This window comes from Ceratotherium simum, chromosome 13 (genome assembly GCF_057802395.1).
Source record: "Ceratotherium simum simum isolate JZ-2026a chromosome 13, ASM5780239v1, whole genome shotgun sequence".
Classification (NCBI taxonomy): Eukaryota; Metazoa; Chordata; class Mammalia; order Perissodactyla; family Rhinocerotidae; genus Ceratotherium; species Ceratotherium simum.
Window position 1 is genome coordinate 35,262,009 of NC_141912.1, and position 15,608 is coordinate 35,277,616.

At 60.5% G+C, this 15,608-nt stretch overlaps 2 protein-coding genes across 4 annotated transcripts; one reads left to right on the forward strand and one right to left on the reverse strand.

Annotated features, from left to right (window-relative positions):
- Window positions 1-1,329: 1,329 nt before the first annotated feature.
- BAK1 (BCL2 antagonist/killer 1) lies at window positions 1,330-7,859 on the reverse strand. 3 transcript variants are annotated; one of them, XM_004424261.3, is made up of 6 exons: window positions 7,645-7,859; window positions 5,506-5,605; window positions 4,435-4,570; window positions 3,949-4,092; window positions 2,656-2,836; window positions 1,330-2,530 (listed from the first exon to the last, which is right to left on the reverse strand). In XM_004424261.3, the coding sequence occupies exons 2-6, from the start codon at window positions 5,573-5,575 to the stop codon at window positions 2,426-2,428; spliced, it is 636 nt and encodes a 211-aa protein (XP_004424318.1). In that variant the 5' UTR covers window positions 5,576-5,605; window positions 7,645-7,859; the 3' UTR covers window positions 1,330-2,425. The 3 variants fall into 3 exon arrangements, with proteins under 3 accessions (XP_004424318.1, XP_087294590.1, XP_087294588.1); XM_087438464.1 differs by lacking the exon at window positions 7,645-7,859 and adding an exon at window positions 6,560-7,544; XM_087438462.1 differs by lacking the exon at window positions 7,645-7,859 and adding an exon at window positions 5,748-6,529.
- Window positions 7,860-8,897: 1,038 nt separating this feature from the next.
- LOC101394712 (gametogenetin-binding protein 1-like) lies at window positions 8,898-13,735 on the forward strand. The gene is made up of 6 exons (XM_004424260.3): window positions 8,898-9,358; window positions 9,964-10,079; window positions 10,502-10,590; window positions 10,821-10,968; window positions 11,924-12,063; window positions 13,685-13,735. The coding sequence occupies exons 1-6, from the start codon at window positions 8,898-8,900 to the stop codon at window positions 13,733-13,735; spliced, it is 1,005 nt and encodes a 334-aa protein (XP_004424317.1).
- Window positions 13,736-15,608: the final 1,873 nt, after the last annotated feature.

The following is a 15,608-nucleotide window of genomic DNA, read 5'->3' on the forward strand; positions in this document are numbered from 1 at the left end:
CTTCAGAGGGGTCGTGCCTCGGCGTTGCGGCCTGCACATAGGGACGGAGGGCCGACCCTACACTGTTTCTTCACCTAACCCCTTAGCGGGCTTGTGCTTGAGACCACCGGCGCCAGCTCCCATCCTTCCAACCTCCACGTAAAACCTGGAGCCAGCATCTTGGTGGCAAGTGCCAGCTCCCCGCCCTTTCCTACCTGGTGACTCTGGGCAGGTACCTCAGTTTCCTTATCTGTAAAGTGGGAGTTTGAGCACCACCCCCACCTTCCCCCGGGTCACCAGCTATATTACCTGCTGATTGGGCTTGGGTGATACATCCTCAGCATGAAGCCGGGTGCATAGTGCGTGCGCCACAAATGTTGTCTATGAGCTATTCCTGCAGGAGATCGTGGCGGGGGGGCGGGGGGGCGGTCTTGTGTAGCCACCACCGTTCCAGCCGCCACTGCTGTCAGGCCCCCTCTCCATGATTGCGTCTGTGCGCGGACTCTTTGAAGACCAGGTCGGAGGGGCAAAGGGATTGGTAAGACACCTTCAAGAGTGGAAACGAAACCTGAGTCCCTTAGGACTTGCATGTGACCGTTTTGGAAGGGTGTCAGAAACACAGACCAGGGTGCCCAGGACTGGAAAGACTTTGTAGATTTTGGAACGTTTAAACGCCCCCACGCTTGTTATTTTTATCATCCCTGGCTGCCTCCCCATAGGGACTCCCATGCAGCACAAAACTAGAATGAAAAGCCCTGTGTGTGTGCTAGCTGTGGGGGACATTTGGAAGAGGGAGCTGGGACAATGTGTCCAGGCGTGGGTGATGGCCCAAGGGAGAGGAATTCAGGCCAGGCCTAAGGTGGCCTGTGGGAGTCCCCAGACACGTGTAGCTGCTCCACCACTCTGTAGCCAGAGTCCAACCGTTTGGGGTCCCCTGACTTCCTAAGGGAGTGGAAAACTTGCCTGGAACCCAAAGAGATGAGGGAAGTGCTGGGAAAAGGGGCTAGAGAGAAGGGGAGGAGCCAAGGCCTTCTAGGGGTCTGGAGAACCATACCCAGCTCTCCACAGGATTCTGGAGGCCCAAGATGAGACCTTAGTCAGTAATAAACCAGGTGAATGTCAGGCGCACCCAGGTTCCCCCAATCCAGCTTGATGGAGAGAGGGGTAGCAAAGGACACAAAAATTACCAAGTGGTTGTGGGGGGGATTGCAGTTTATTTTCAGACACACTCAGAGGGTGGGGGGTGGCCAGTGGGCTCCATCTGCATCCCCTCCCCACATTTGGCTTAATCTTCTCTCCCCTTCCCCTAGACTGTGCAAGATAGACAAGGCACTCCCACCCCCGCCCCATAGGCGGGGCTTAGGGCAGGTGAGGAGTGTAGAGGGTGGGGGGTTGGGGGGTAGAGTTCAAGTATTCACAGTTCCCCACCCACACCCCCAGATTACACTGTACCCAGGCCATGAGGGAGGATCCCAACCCTGAGGTTCCTAGTGATGTTACTAGCCCTTCTCTCACTCAGAAACCTCAAGATAAGCTCCGTACCCCCCTTCCCTGACAATAACCACAGTCCTAAACTCTATAGTCTGGGCAAGGAGGGGGCCTCAGCACTCCCCTCACTCAAGGCCCCTGCTTCCTTATCTAGAGTGTTGGGGGTGGGGCAGGCTTCACTTGTAGTGAACAGGTTGGAAGCAAGGGGTAACAGGTGAGGGGAAGGGAGAGAACTGAGGCCCTCAGGAGGCAGGCTGGAGGGTGCCAGATGAATTCAGACAGCTCTGGTCTGCACCCCCCTCCACCCCCCAGGCCCAGAATCCCTGAGAGTCCAACTGCAAAGGCAATATGGGGTGGGGGGAGTGGGAGCAGGGGGAGCTGAGCAGGACCTCGTCCCCCACCCCTAAACAGTCCTGTTCCTGGGGGACATGATGCTTAGGAAGGGCCAGAACTGGGCTCCAGGCCCAGCTCTCAACTCTGAACTGCCAGAACGGCTGAGTCCTAGGGAACACAGGGGAAGCCTGCTAACCCCCACACCCCAGACATCCTGGCTTGGGCAGAGTAGTAGGGATAGGGGGGAGGGTCCTCCCAAGGGGATTATAAAAGCTAAAACGATTAACAACTTCTTTGGGAGAAGTGGCTCCCAGCCTCTTGCTTCCCCAAGTTATCAGTCTCCCCAGTGCCCAGCAGAGAGGGCTGAGGGGGTCCCAGAGAGCTGAGGGAGGAGACTACAGCCCCTGTCTGACAGGATGGGGCCCATTAGCACCACGCAACATCAGGGCGCCCCTACAGCCTGATTGACCCCTGGGCAGGGACCCTCCAAAGCTGGAGTGCCCACTTGCTAAAGCTTCTGTACAGTTGAGGGGGGGACCCCTGCAGGGGAGGGGGTGAAGGGAGAAGGCTTGGCTGAAGTCCAGGAAAGGGTCTCTGCTGGGACCCCAAAGGGCCCCTCCGGGAGTCATGACTTGAAGAATCTTCGTACCACATACTGGCCCAGCAGAACCACAGCCAGAACTATCACCACGTTCCAGATGGGGCCATTTCCCAGGTCCAGAGCTGCCACCTGCCAGGAGAGACAGAGTGCTCATAGGGGGGCTGGCAGCATCTACAGGCCCCTGGGACCAGGTGGGGCTGAGAGAGGGGCAGCCTCAGCAGTGGGGAGGGGGCTGCCAGTGCTTGGACACTCACCCAGCCACCCCTCTGCGCGATCCACCGGGCAATGCAGTTACGCAGCATGAAGTCGGCCACGAAGTGGGTCAGCTGGCCCAGGAAGCCGGTGAGGCCGCGCTGGTAGACGTGCAGGGCCAGGCGATAGCCGAAGCCCAGGAGAGCCACCACTCGGCCCCAGTTGATGCCGCTCTCAAACAGGCTGTGGGCAGAGCGTCCGACCCCGTCAGTAGAGACCCTCCCCCCTGGAGGCCCTTCAGCCTGCTTCCCCCACCCTGCCTTGTGCCGCCTCCCTCTCTCCCAGCTGGAAAGCAAAATGGCTTAGCTGTGAATCAAGGCGGCAGAGGCTACCCCAGCCTGGCCTCGATTTGGGAAGAGCCTGCGTCTCTGTGAAAGGAGAAAGCTCAGAGGGCACATGAGCGGGATGCTGCCGCTGGGGTGTGGCCCCAGTGCTGCAGGCGCGAAGGGGCACAGAGAGGGCAGAGGGCAGAGCACGCAGGAGGCAGCAGGAGATTACCTGTGGGTGTTGCTGCTGGCCTGGCAGCCCGAGGGACAGCAGAGAGAAAAGGACAGAAGAGGAGGTTAGGACAGGTCCTGGAATCACAGCAGGGTGGGGGGTGGCCTTTAAGGACAAGGGCAGGACGTTGCAGCTGTGAGCACTAATTCTAAATCTATTGCCTGCTCCTGCCTTCACCCCCAGCTTCAAATCTACCCTCAGACTGGCCTCCCTAACCTGGATGGTAACAAGGGCTGACACCTTGAAGTGTGGATGCCGCTAAGCATATTTCCCCTATTTTATGGACAGAGATTGAGGGCTAAAAAGTTTCACAAAGCCGGTAGGTGGCACAGCTGAGATGTGACCCAGGCATTTGGTCTCTTTAAACACCACCTCAGATTGCCTTTCGGATGCCAGATAATAGCACCTGGAAGCCATTTCCAGGAACTGGTAGAGCGTAGCCACCTTATCTTTGGTGTGAAATGTGGTCCCAAATCGGAAGGACAGCTGTGTCCCAGCTGGGCTGGGCAGCTCTGGGGACATCCCCGCCCCAATCTCTCCACAGTCCTGATCTAACCCGAGGTCAGGTCCTCAGTGCCAGCGCTCACAAGAACAGGGAGCTTATGCACAATGAGTCAGGGACCCCTGACGGACCCAGAGAGAGAAAGATGGGGCCAAGACCACGCGTGAGTTAACAACAGACACAGGGACAGCAAACACATCTCTTGACACTGACAGAGAAGCGTGTGTATCCCATCCCACGGGCAGGGCGCAGCGTGGTGGTGACCGTGCAGCAGGGAGACAGTGGCCGGGGCTACCTCGAGGCGATCCTGGTGAACAACTCATAGGCGTTCTCTGCCGTTGGCTGCAGGTGCTTCAGCATGGTCTGGAACTCCGAGTCGTAGCGCCGGTTGATGTCGTCCCCGATGATGGCGAGCTGCCGCCCCACCTGCCCCGTGGTGCTGGAGGACCGGGAGGCAGGCGAGTGAGCAGACAGGCGGGCAGGCAGGCCTGGGCTCACAGCGAAGGGGTTCTACCCGAGATGCCCCTGGCCTTGGGCACCCTCCTTGGAGGCCCTGACAGTATTCTCAGACATGAGGGCTGGGCCCAGGGTCAAGGGGCAGGCATGTGCTAAACAGGGTGCAAGGTCCCGCATGGGGGTGGGAGCCCGCGATGAAAAGGGAGCACCAATGGGAGGACAAGACCCCCCCAGGCCTCCCCGCCTCCCAAGACCGGCACGGCGACCCCATGTGAACTCTGCCTCCCTGAAGGTGACCCTGTGGGCTCAGGGGGCTGCTGCTCACCTGTTAGGTTCTAGGGGCAAGGTGTCCATCTCTGGGTCAGCGGGCACAACCGCGCCCTCCGCCTCCTGCTCCTGCTGATGGCGGTAATAAACGTAGCTGCGGAAAACCTCCTCCGTGTCCCGGGCTACCTGCTCCTCTGAGGATCAAAGCCGGGAGTCAGGGAGGAAGGGCTGGTGGATGGGTCACTGTCTCTCACGGCCACAGGTGTCCTCGCCCGTGGATGGAAGTGTCCCTGCTCGAGCCCTGTTAACACCTGGCACTTACTCTGTGCAGGGCATTCTTCTGGCACTTTTCATTTAATCTTCACAACAGCCTTGTGCAGTAGGTGAGCCCCAGTTTATAGTTGGGGAAACTGAGGCACGGGTGTTTACTTGCACAAGGTCATACAGCTAGAACAAGCAGTGAAGCCAGGATATAATCCCAGGCCTCTGGGCCCCCGAGTTTGTTTGAGCATGTACAAGGGACCCGGCCCTTATGGCTTAGGGAATGTGGGGCCGTAAAAGTCACAAAGGGAAATAGGGACAGACCTGGGAGCTGACCCCAAAGCCCAGGGAACAGCCTGTAGTGGGCTGTGGGCTGCAGGCTTCCCGATGGTCCCGTGGGAAGAGGGAAGAAGGGCAGCCATCTTACTTCCTCCCCAGCAATCCCTTTCCCCGTTTAGCAGACCTGATTCGGTGATAAGCCAACTTACTTCCTTATTTCTCCTCCGGCAGGGACAGGCCAGCCGCGCCCTGCTCTTCTCTCCTCCCCTCCCCCATCCTGCCCCGCTGCCCTGGCATGGCGCTGTGCCCACCTCATGCGCGCTCCCTGGCCTCTCCCAGCCTCTGTACCCTCCCTGGCCCAGACTCCTCCCCACTCCCAGGGCTTAACCTTGACCGAACTCTAGCTTCTAAGGCCAAGGAGCCACCTGCTTTGGGTGGGGAGAGACTGTTCTCATTTATCCAAGGTGAGTAAACTGAGGCAGGAGAGCCTGCCCATAAGTCCTGGCTGACCCTGTCCACTTCTGCTCTCTGCACCCTCACAGACAGCCCTGGTGATTATGGGATGAGTGAGGGGCGGAAAGACCCTTACCCGAAGTGGGGGATGGGGCAGGCTCTCCACACTCCTGCCCGGGGGGACCTGGGCCTTGCCCGGACGCCATTTTTCAGGTCCCAGTGGAGGATAGGTTAGCCTGTGGGGATGGGTGAGAGAAAGCAGAGATGGGGACAAGCAGGGGCCACTGACAAAACGTTCCCACAGCCACATAGGAGGGAGGGGGCCCCCGCTCCCAAAAGACCCCACAGCCCTAGCTCCAGCCACTCCTATTTCACCACCTCAGGTCCTTGTGGAGTCTGCTGCCGGAATCAGAACTCAGAGAGGGTTTCACTGGCAACCTTTCCAGGGAGAACGGGAGACCGGCGCGAGAGAGGCGAGGCTGCCGCGAGTCACACCCAGGGATCTGTCCCCGGCCGCCAGGCCTCCAGGAGGAGGGGCCCCAGCAGTGCCTAGTGGATCTCGTCACACTTCATCTCACTCCTGGGCGAGTGAGGCTGGTTTCAGAGGCTGGGGGCTCTTTCAGCTGCTCCTGGGGCCTCGTGCACCCCACCAACACACGCTTACCGCGGGCTCGCCACCTTCCAGCCAATGACCCATGAAGCCCGTCCTTGAAGGTCCCACTTCCCCTTGGCTGGTCAGAGCACACCTGTTTTCCAATTCAGGCCTGTTAGCCGCAAACATTTCCTGAGCACCTATGGTATACTTCTACCACGTGTGAGCACTCCCCAGGGGGTGCCGGACACTGAAAATGCACATTAACCCAGCAAGGTAAGCATCACATACCCGCTTTACAGGTGGGAAAAGTGAGGCGCAGAGGTTAGTGCTCGAGGCCACCTTGCTGGTCAGGCAGTCAGGACCGTTATCTGAATTTCCGTGAGTCCGTCTACTCAACACACTCACGTCAGATTTATTTTCCAGTTTGTGGACATCAGAGGGTGTCCTATCCAAGGCAGCTGTCCCTGTTTACGTCTGGCCTCTGCTCTTCCCACGCCTGCCTTGCAGTGAGCAGAGGAAGCCCTCAAGAGCCAGGGCCTTCTTCACAGCCCCCAGCCTGCCTCACATATGTACCCCCCACCACCCGCTTGCTCACCGGTCCCAGCCCCAATTTTCCTCTTCATCCAGCCCTGGCCGCAGCCCCGATCTGCTCTATGAACCCTTGACAGAGGGAGTATTTCCTGGACATGAGCTGTTTCACTTTCAGTTTGTACCCCCTTCATTTCCCCTCCACCCGAAAGCTGCCTCCATCAGCGTCCAGGCGAGAAGCACCCCTCCTCCCACCCCTGGGGAGGGCACAGCCCCGCCCTGAGCCACCCCCTTCTCCCTGGGAGGGCCTGTGTACCCCCGCCGGCCTCCCTCTCAGGCCTGGGGCCATTTTCGAAAGTGCCCCAAGAGAAGGGGTGGGGGAGGGCAGGACCACCTGTGCACTCAGCTCTCCACCCCTCCACCCTCTCAGAGCAGGACGGGGAGAAGGCAGAACCCCCTCCACCCCTGGGCGCTTGACCTCAGTAACACAGACCTTTGCCTGGCACACCCCCATCCCGGCTGCTCCTTCCTGAGCAAGTTCTCCCTTCCCTCTCCCCTGCTCCCTGAAACCCGGCAGCCCCAGGACAGCAGGGCCCAAGGATGCTGATGGCACTCCCGGCTCCCTCCACCACCATCCCGGGGGCTCACTGCCAGGGAGCAGGTGGAGCCTCAGAACGGCCCCCCAGGGCCAGAGGCCTTGTGCCAACCTGGGCTCACCCCTGCCCCATCCAAGTGGCCTGAGTTCCTGGTAAGGGGAGTCCACTGCACCCCACTTGCCGGGCCCAGGATGTTCCCAGGGGGAGATGCCTGGCCAGGCTGCCTAGGGGCTCCTGGGGCAGCAGGAAGCACCGTGAAAGTTCTCCCCCTGCCCTTGACCTTGGCTCTGACCTCCACTCCCATCCCCCAGACCGCTAAAGGACCTGGGTCTTTGGCACCCGATTCTCTGGCACCCAGGGTGGAGGCGAGAGGGGAAGCCGTCTGAGGGGCAGCCAGAGGGAGCCCTGGCTGGATCAGGCCCCCAGCAGGGGTTGGCGGAACTGCCCAGGCATTGAGGCCTCCCCCTCCCCACCCCACTCCCTGCAGGCTCGCTGCCCCACCCTGGGCCTGGGACTGCTGAGAGCGGGGAGGATGGGCAAGATCCTCCCGGCTTACCTGCCCGGACCCTGGCCCAGGCCCGGGGCGGCTCAGCGGGGCCGAGGCTGCTCCCAGGGGTATGGTGCTCAGGCCTGGCTTCCAGAACCGGGCGTCAGTGAATTCCTGGTGTCTGGATGCAGCCTCTGCTTCTCCAGGCGCGGCCCTAGGGACCCGCGAGGCTGCGGCGATCATAGAGGTGCCGGCTGCTCCCGGCTCAAATCAGCTCCCTCTAGAGGAAGTTGCTCTGTGGCCGCCGGATACGGATGCACCAGCCTAAAGCCTGGGGGGCGGTCTGGGCTCACACGGCCCAGGGAGCCACTCCCGCCCCCTACCCTCTTCCCCAGGCAGGCGGAGTGGCTCCCCCTCCCCTGCTGGTTTTCAGCCCCTGACTCCCAGCCCCTGTCCTTGATCTTTCCCTCCCTTCCATCAATCAACACCAATAAAAAAGGACGGTGACGTTTCTTAAGCACTACTGAGTGCCCTGCGCTTAAGCAACCGTTGTCTCATTGAATCTTCTCACAACCCTTGGAAGTAGGTGCTGTCAACTACACCCATTTTACAGATGAACAAATTGAGGCTCAGCTGGTTTAAGATACTCTCCCAAGGTCCCTGAGCTGGGTGTATAATCAGGTCTGTAGATGGCCGTGGGGAATAATAATACCAAATTGAGATTCAACGAGCAGTTAAGACATGTGCACCAGGCACCTCGGTGGTCTCTGGAGATACACAATCCTGAAGGTGATAGGCAGGTAAACAGAGAGGAAAACACAGTGGGGTCAGTGCTACCACCTGGGCATGGGCAAGCTGGGTGCTGAGAGGAGGGCAAGGGGAGGACAAATACTATCTGGCCATGGGGAATGTTCTCCAGGACAGAAGCAGCCACAGCTGGAGAAGGACAGCTAGGCGGAGAGAGGTGTGTGCAGGGTGCTTAAGAGCCCCTGCTCCATTCTCGGAGCCCTGGTCCCCCCAGCCTCCTCTGTCTGCCCCCACCCCCATGCCTCCTGGAGCCTCACCAGCCACCCCCTAGTCTGGCTCCCATACCTCCTTCCCCTGCCTCATCGACCCCCTGCCCTCTCTGTCCCCAACTAACCCCCGCCATCATGTCCTCCCCCCAGCCCCCCATCACTCCCCCCACCTGCCTGACCTTTGCCTTCTAGAACTCCTGGAAGTTTCCAACTGGAGGTTTTAATTTGAAAGCTCCTCCTGTTCTTAGCAGTTGGTCCTGGAGTGGCTGCTACGGCCCCTCCCTCTCAGTCAGGGTCCCCCTCAGGATGGAGGCCCCAGCCACAACCCCTCGATCCCGGATTTTGGGCCACTCCTCCATGTTGCGCTTCTTCCGTAGCCTGAGGGGGAGCAAGAGCAGCCCGAAAAGCTCTGACAAGGCACTGTCAAGGCGTCGGGCGTGCCCCTCACAAGAGCACGACGCCATCCCCCTGATGACGGACCACCACCGAGGAGTGGGGAGGAAGGAGCCCAGGCCACCCGCCATAGTGCCCTGCATCCTCTCTGTGGCCATGCCACGGCACGGTCCCTCGGGGCTGGGGGACACGGGGACCCAGACCCCCACCCCCAGGGAGGTCCTGAGGGTCATGGCCCAGGGTGTGGAGGTGAAGTCAGTCCTGCCCAGAGGAAGCCAGGAGGTGCTGGACGACCTGTCTGAGAAGGAGGGGAGTAAAGAGGAGGAGGAGGAGGCAGCAGGGGAGGCCTCCCGGGACACAGGGACCTCAGACAGGTGAGGGGCTGGGCTGTGGATGGTGGGAAGGGGCCTGGGATGGAGCTACTGGATGTAAGCCGGGGGAAGGATGTGGGCCTGAGATGGGAGGACCCAGATTGGAGAGGGTCCAGGAATGTGAGTCCTTGGAGGGGCAGCGGACTGGAACCAGATACCTGGGTGGGGAGGAGCCTGGAGATGGGGGTGTGGGGAGGAGACAGAGACAGGGATGAGGCACCAAAGATGAAAGGGGGACAGGCTGGAGACTGGGAAGGGAGCATGCCAGGCCGGGTGGGCTCCCACTGCTTCCTATCTCTTTTCTGCCCCAGCCACCCCCCCACCTTCCCTCCCACTCTGTCCCTCCCAGTTCCCACTCCCATTTGGACCTGGCACCCACTCCCTGTGAGGAAGGGGGCCCACTTCTCCTTCTGCTCCCCCCCACCCTACCTTTGGGGAGGGATAGCCCCCATCTATGATGAAGACCTCAGAGGGCAGAGCAGGGAGCTGTTGGGAGCAGGAGGATGGAGGGGGCTGAGCAGAGCCTGTGTGAGAGCCTTGGAGGGGCTGGCATGTCCAGGGGCCTTTGCCACATCTCTGGGCCCCACCTGACTCTGCTTTGGGATCAGGAGCCACTTTGCCAGAGCCCTGGAGGTGGAGCAAGGATGCCTGCAGAGGGCCGTGGGGCCACTGGAGGTCAGCCCCGAGGCCTTCCCCAGGGAGGAGAAGGAGCGTCTGCTTGATGGTGAGTCCACGTGGCGGCCACAGGAGTGAAATAGACCCTCTTCCTCTAGGACTCCACAGGATGTGGAGCCTGGAAGGACACGGGACGGTCTGAGGGAATGCTGGAGGCAGACTGCCTGGGTTCAAATCCCAACTCCACTGTGCCCAGCTGTGTGACAGTGGCAAGTTGCTCAACCTTTTTGTGTCTCAGTTTCCTCATCTGTGAGATGGGAGTATAATAGTGCCTATCTCAGAGGGTAGTTGCAAGGATTACATGAGGTGTTCTTTGTAAAGTGTCTAGAACTGTGCCTGGCACATAGTAGGCATTTGCTAAAGAAAACAAGGAGACCCCACCTCAGCTCAGCACCCCCAATGTCCCTGCCCTTCTGGGCCTGGGCTACCCCCCAGTGCTATCAGCCTGTCAGTGACACTGGCCCTTCACAGGAGACCTCAGGCTGGCCTCTTCGAAGGTGGGGGCGACCCCCTGGAACCGCCTCCTCACCTTGTACAAGCAGCTTCAGAAGTCTGCAAAGGTCTGTGGGGCCAGGCTGGGGTAATGGGGGGAAGCCTGGGCGGGGCTCTCCCCACATCTGGCTGGGCCTCAGGAAATGTGGCTGGGCCTAGGGGGCGCAGTGCCCTTTCTTGACCTTTGGGAGCTGTTCCCTGCTGCTTTGTGCTGTGTCTGGAGGTTGGCGGTGGGGGTGGGGCTGCAGGCTGGGGGCCCCACCTTCTCCACCTGCTCAGTGACCCCACATGCCCTCAGTTTCCTCTCAAGGAAGGCTTCCCATCTGAGGAGAAAGGGGAGGAAGAGGAAATAGAGGAAGAGGACAGGTCATTCAAGCTCTGTGTCCCAGGCACTGTCAGCCTCCAGTCACCGCTGCATAAGACCTTTATGTCAACAGACACCGTGGGTAAGTGCGGCGCCCCCACTTCCCCTCCAAACCCGCCTGCAGGCGCAGGGAGCCCCACTTTGGCCAGAGGCTCACGGGTGCGATACCAGTTCTCACCACCAGGTGGTACCAGAGGACCTAAGATGACCACCCGAGAAGTGGGACCAGTGTGTGGCTGGGCTGGAGGCCACGTTAGGTCTAGCAAGGGTCCTCCTCCCTCAGGGTTTGGGAGGCGGTGAGGTGGGGGTTGTGACTGGGCTGTGGCCCCTCGAGCACCACCTTTTCCCAGCCTGGAATTCTAACTCCTTCTGTGGCCACCTCCATCCCTGGTTTTCCCATCATGCACTGCTGTGACAGTGCCCCAAGGGTCCCCTCTCCCAGGGCAGCCCCTGTGCTGCCAGGACATGGTGAGCAGATGGCTCAGCGGTAATACCATAATATGGGGAAATCATTGTTGACATTTACATAGCCATTACTATCAGCCAGACTCTCTTCTATGCACGTTTATTGAAATAGCACATCACAACTGAGGTAGGTCCTATTATAATCTTCACTTCACAGTGAGGAAACTGAGCCACAGAGAGGTTAAGTAACTTGTCCAAGGCCACACAGCTAGTAAGGGGCCAGAGCCAGGACTTGAACTCGGGAAGTTTGGGTGGTTCCAGATCCTTGCTCTTGAGTCAGTGGCTAGAAGAGGGGCAGAGGTCTGCCCCTGGCATGTCTCCCCAGGAGGTAAAGAGAGTCACAGTCATGATGTGGGAGGGAGCCCATGGACAGTGAGGGAGCCCTGGGGAAGGCAGGGGGAGGTGGTGTCCAGCTGGCTCCAGGTGATGGGAGAGGAAAGGGCTATGCTGGGGGTGACCAGGGACTGCACAGGGCTGGCATGAGGTCCAGAGCCGCCACCTCCTCCTCCGGCCCCCAGCAGGTTGCCCCTCCCTGCTCTGACCTGTCTCATGCCCATCTCTCTGGCTCTCAGGTTTCGTGGAGTCAGAGTTAAAGAAGCTTCTGGTAGTGCAGCGAGAGTCCCGCCTTTGGAAGATGGGCAGCCACGAGGGCCGGGAGCTGCTGACCCAGCCGGAGATCACCCTGGAGGAGGCGGGCGTTGTGGACGGCCAGGTACGCCCGGCCTGGCCCACCACCACCCCTGCCTGAGGGCCCCGGAGAGAGTGGGCTGGAGGCCTCCCGTCTCCACGGGCGCCACCGCCTGGGCGGGGAAGGCACCGTCTCTTCTTGCTGGGGTGTTTCTGAGAGTAGGACACTGACCCCCTGCACGCACACTTCTCCATCAGTCTCTCTCTCTGTCCCCTGACCCAGAGTCCAAATGTCCATTTTTAAGTCTTAAGTTTGGCATTCATTTGCTGTGTGGCCTTGGGAAATCCCTTCCCCTCTCTGGACCTCAGTTTTCTCATCTGTACGACAAGGGGATTTGTCTAGGCGGCTGTAAGGCTTTCCTGTGCATCTGTGATTCACACAGCGTTGCTCTTTTTCTCTCCAATTCACACCCACACGTACTCGCGCAAGCACACACACGCAGCTCGGGGAGTTACCCCAGTGTTCACACCAAGGACCACCGACTGCCCACCCTCCTTGACATCGGCCTTCAAGCTTAGCCTGTCCCAGCTTCTCCGAGTGCACCTTGATGGAGCTGTTGTTGAAAAGTGTGTCGATGTCCTTTTCGAGTTCATTTCCATTCATTCATCAGCTCGTCTTTCATTCAGTGGACATTTGCCCCTGGTGGTCCGCGTAGTTCATGAAAGGAAAGAGCCTGGGGTTCTGAGGCCATGGTCTCCAGTCGAAGTCCCTGGTGCTGTGACCTTGAATGTGGGCCTCAGATTCTTTACCTGTGAAAGGGGCTGTGGGAAGGAGCACATGAGCCGAGGGGTGTGTGACTGCAGACTGCAGAGGACACTCCAGCGTGAGGGATTCTGACCCCCCGGGGGGTAGTGAATACCAGAAATACACGCCTGCCGGGCGTTGAGGCCTGCACGCCCGTGTCACAGGGCGCCCCCATGTGCCCTGGGGAGCAAGGCTGGCCCCCCTCATCCCAGACCACACAGGCTGTCAGCTCCGCAGGGCCCCTCGCTTTTGCCTTTTCACGATAAAGGGATCTCTCCTCACCCTTCCCTCCAGAGCCGCCCCCTGAGCCGGCCTGCCCCTGTCCCAGGGGTCACAGTCCTGGAGTAGCCTGAGCACCAGGGGGGGCCCTCGGGGGTTTCTGGGTGGTGGCAAGTGGGGGCCCAGCTCAGCCCTCACTTGAGGGACAGAGGAACCTCAGGAATATCTTCCTCCTGTGGGTGTTTCAAGGGTCCTGTCCTCATCGCCCACCGTATCTACTTCGGGGACACAAGCTGGGGGGGGAGGAAGCCGCCCCCCAGCCTTTGGGGGATGCTGGGGTGCTGGGGGAGGGGCGCTGAGGTGCTGCTGCACCACCCTAGGCTGGAGGGAAGGGTACAGAGCCCCCTTGTATGGTGTCCAGGACAGAGGTGAGGGAGGGCAGGGTCGGCTGGGGTGCCTGACTCCTGGGGCTTCCAAGGACCCCCCAGCCGGAAGGGGGTCCCTGAGCTGGCTCAGGGGTGGTGGACCTGGGCCAGCTGTGGGGACGTGGGGGAGGGCCTGGAAAAGGCAACCTCGGGTGCTTGTCTATGGAGGGTAGGTGGGAAGGTTCTAGGGGTGCAGAGGAGGGAGGGGAGAGCCTGAAGATGCCAAGGCGTCTTCCCTCACCCACTTCTGCCCCCAGCACCTGCTCCTGGAGGAGATGGACGAGATGGGAAACTGGCCTCCGGAGTGAAGCTGGTGCTGGCCCTGAGTCTACCCTGCCCCAGACCCCGGGAACTCACGTAGGGATGCACCTCCCTTCTTAGGGCACATCCAAGGAGCCCCTGGGGCCAAGGGGTCTTGGGATAAACAATGTCCACCTGTCTGCAGGGTGGGCCTGCCCAGCAGACTGTCCCCACCCATCAGACTCAGGCCTGTGATGTTATTAATAAAGCCCAGTTTGACTCAGGCCTCCTTGGCTGTCTGTGTGTGGACCCCGCCCCTCCTCCTCAACCCTGGAACAAGCTCATTTTATCTCCGTCTAACATTTTATCTGTCTAGTCCCCAATCTGTGCCCACGTGCTGCCAGGGCTGCCCCAGCTACAGAGCCCTGGGTTCCAGTGGGGGTCGGGGGAGGCCTGAGCCAGAGCACAGGAGGGTTGATGCACCTGACCTGGGGGTGGGGAAGGACCTGCCACCCAGAGTGCCAGGGGAGCCCCTGCTGCCACAGGACCCACCCCTGTTAGGAGTAGCATCCCTGACTTCCCGCCTTCCTAAGTTCCCAGGCCAGGCTGCAGCCTCCCAGGGAGGATCCGGGAATTCTCCAGCAGGAAGTTCCTGCCCAGCCAGCACAGGGACAAAGCCAGGAAAGCAGCCCTGGGATGGGGGGACGTGCTGGGGGGCTGGGCTGGGGGAAGGTGAGGGGTCCCTGGGGTTGATACTCGGGCCCAGGTTACAGGGGTGGGGGCAGGGCCCTCTGTGATGGGCCCACAGCCCACGCTGTGCCATGCTCAGCACTGGGTGCTTCTGGGGATCTGGGCAGAGGGAGGTCCAGACACCCGGAAGGCCCACCTCCACCTCATCCCAGAGGCAAGGATGGGCTTGAGTTGGGGGCACAGGGGGCTGTGCCCTTACTGGCCGTGGAGGGGGCACCCTCATCCCTGACTTTGTGAGGATCCCGTGGGAGGGAGGGCCAGGCCGGATTTGGACACCAGGAGGTGCTGTTCACCAGGAGGTGCTGCTGGCTCCTGGGAGGTCCCCTGGTTCCTTCCTTTCCGTGCGTCCAGGCTCTGAGCCCCCAGCACACAGGTGAGAGAGAGAGCTCTTGCCCCCCCAGGTCTCCTCAGCACAACCTCTATTTGCAGAAGCCTGTCTGCTCTTCTCCACGCGCCCCGCTGTGTCTAGCCCGCGGCCTGGTGCAGAGGTGAAGTGCAGTATGAGAACACAGGCAGCCGCTCTCCGTGATCACTGATTGATAACAATGGCTGTCTGTTTGGGCCCATGGCACGTGCTTGTGGTGGGGGTGGGGACACTGCAGCCACTTGGTCTCCCGCCCCAGCCCGGCTGGGCCCAGTGGAGGTGGGATTCCCCCCCCCATCCCCCAACCTGGGGAGAGGGGGCAGTTTGGAGAGGGCAGGTGGTTCACAGCGGGCTGGGGGATTTCTCCTGGGCTTCCTGGCCGCGTCCCTGGAAACTTCAGCTCAGGCTTTGAGCTGGGGGCTGGTGGAAGGACCCATCTGGACTGTCCCCCTGAGTCAACCGGGAAGCAGCCTTGTGCCCAGATGACTCACCTGTGCCCTAATTATTTCCTGGCTGTACGGAAAGGTGGGGCCTTGGAGGGTGGCCTGTGGGCTCCCGGGTGGCACCTGGACCCCCTGATGCCCCCACATGGACATAGCCCTCCTCACGGACCCCATGGAGGGGATGTCTATCATCCTTCCCCCTCCTGATAGGCCCCAAACCCTGTGCCGGCCAGACCCAGGCCAGAGGGGGACCTCTGGCCCAGAACATTCCAGGACAGAGCTTCTGCCCCTCCCCACTGCCCTCTGGGTGGGGCCAGCCAGCGGCTCCTGGGCACAGGTGGGCACCACAGTGGGTCGGGATAGGCTGGGCCCCCGCTGGCAGCT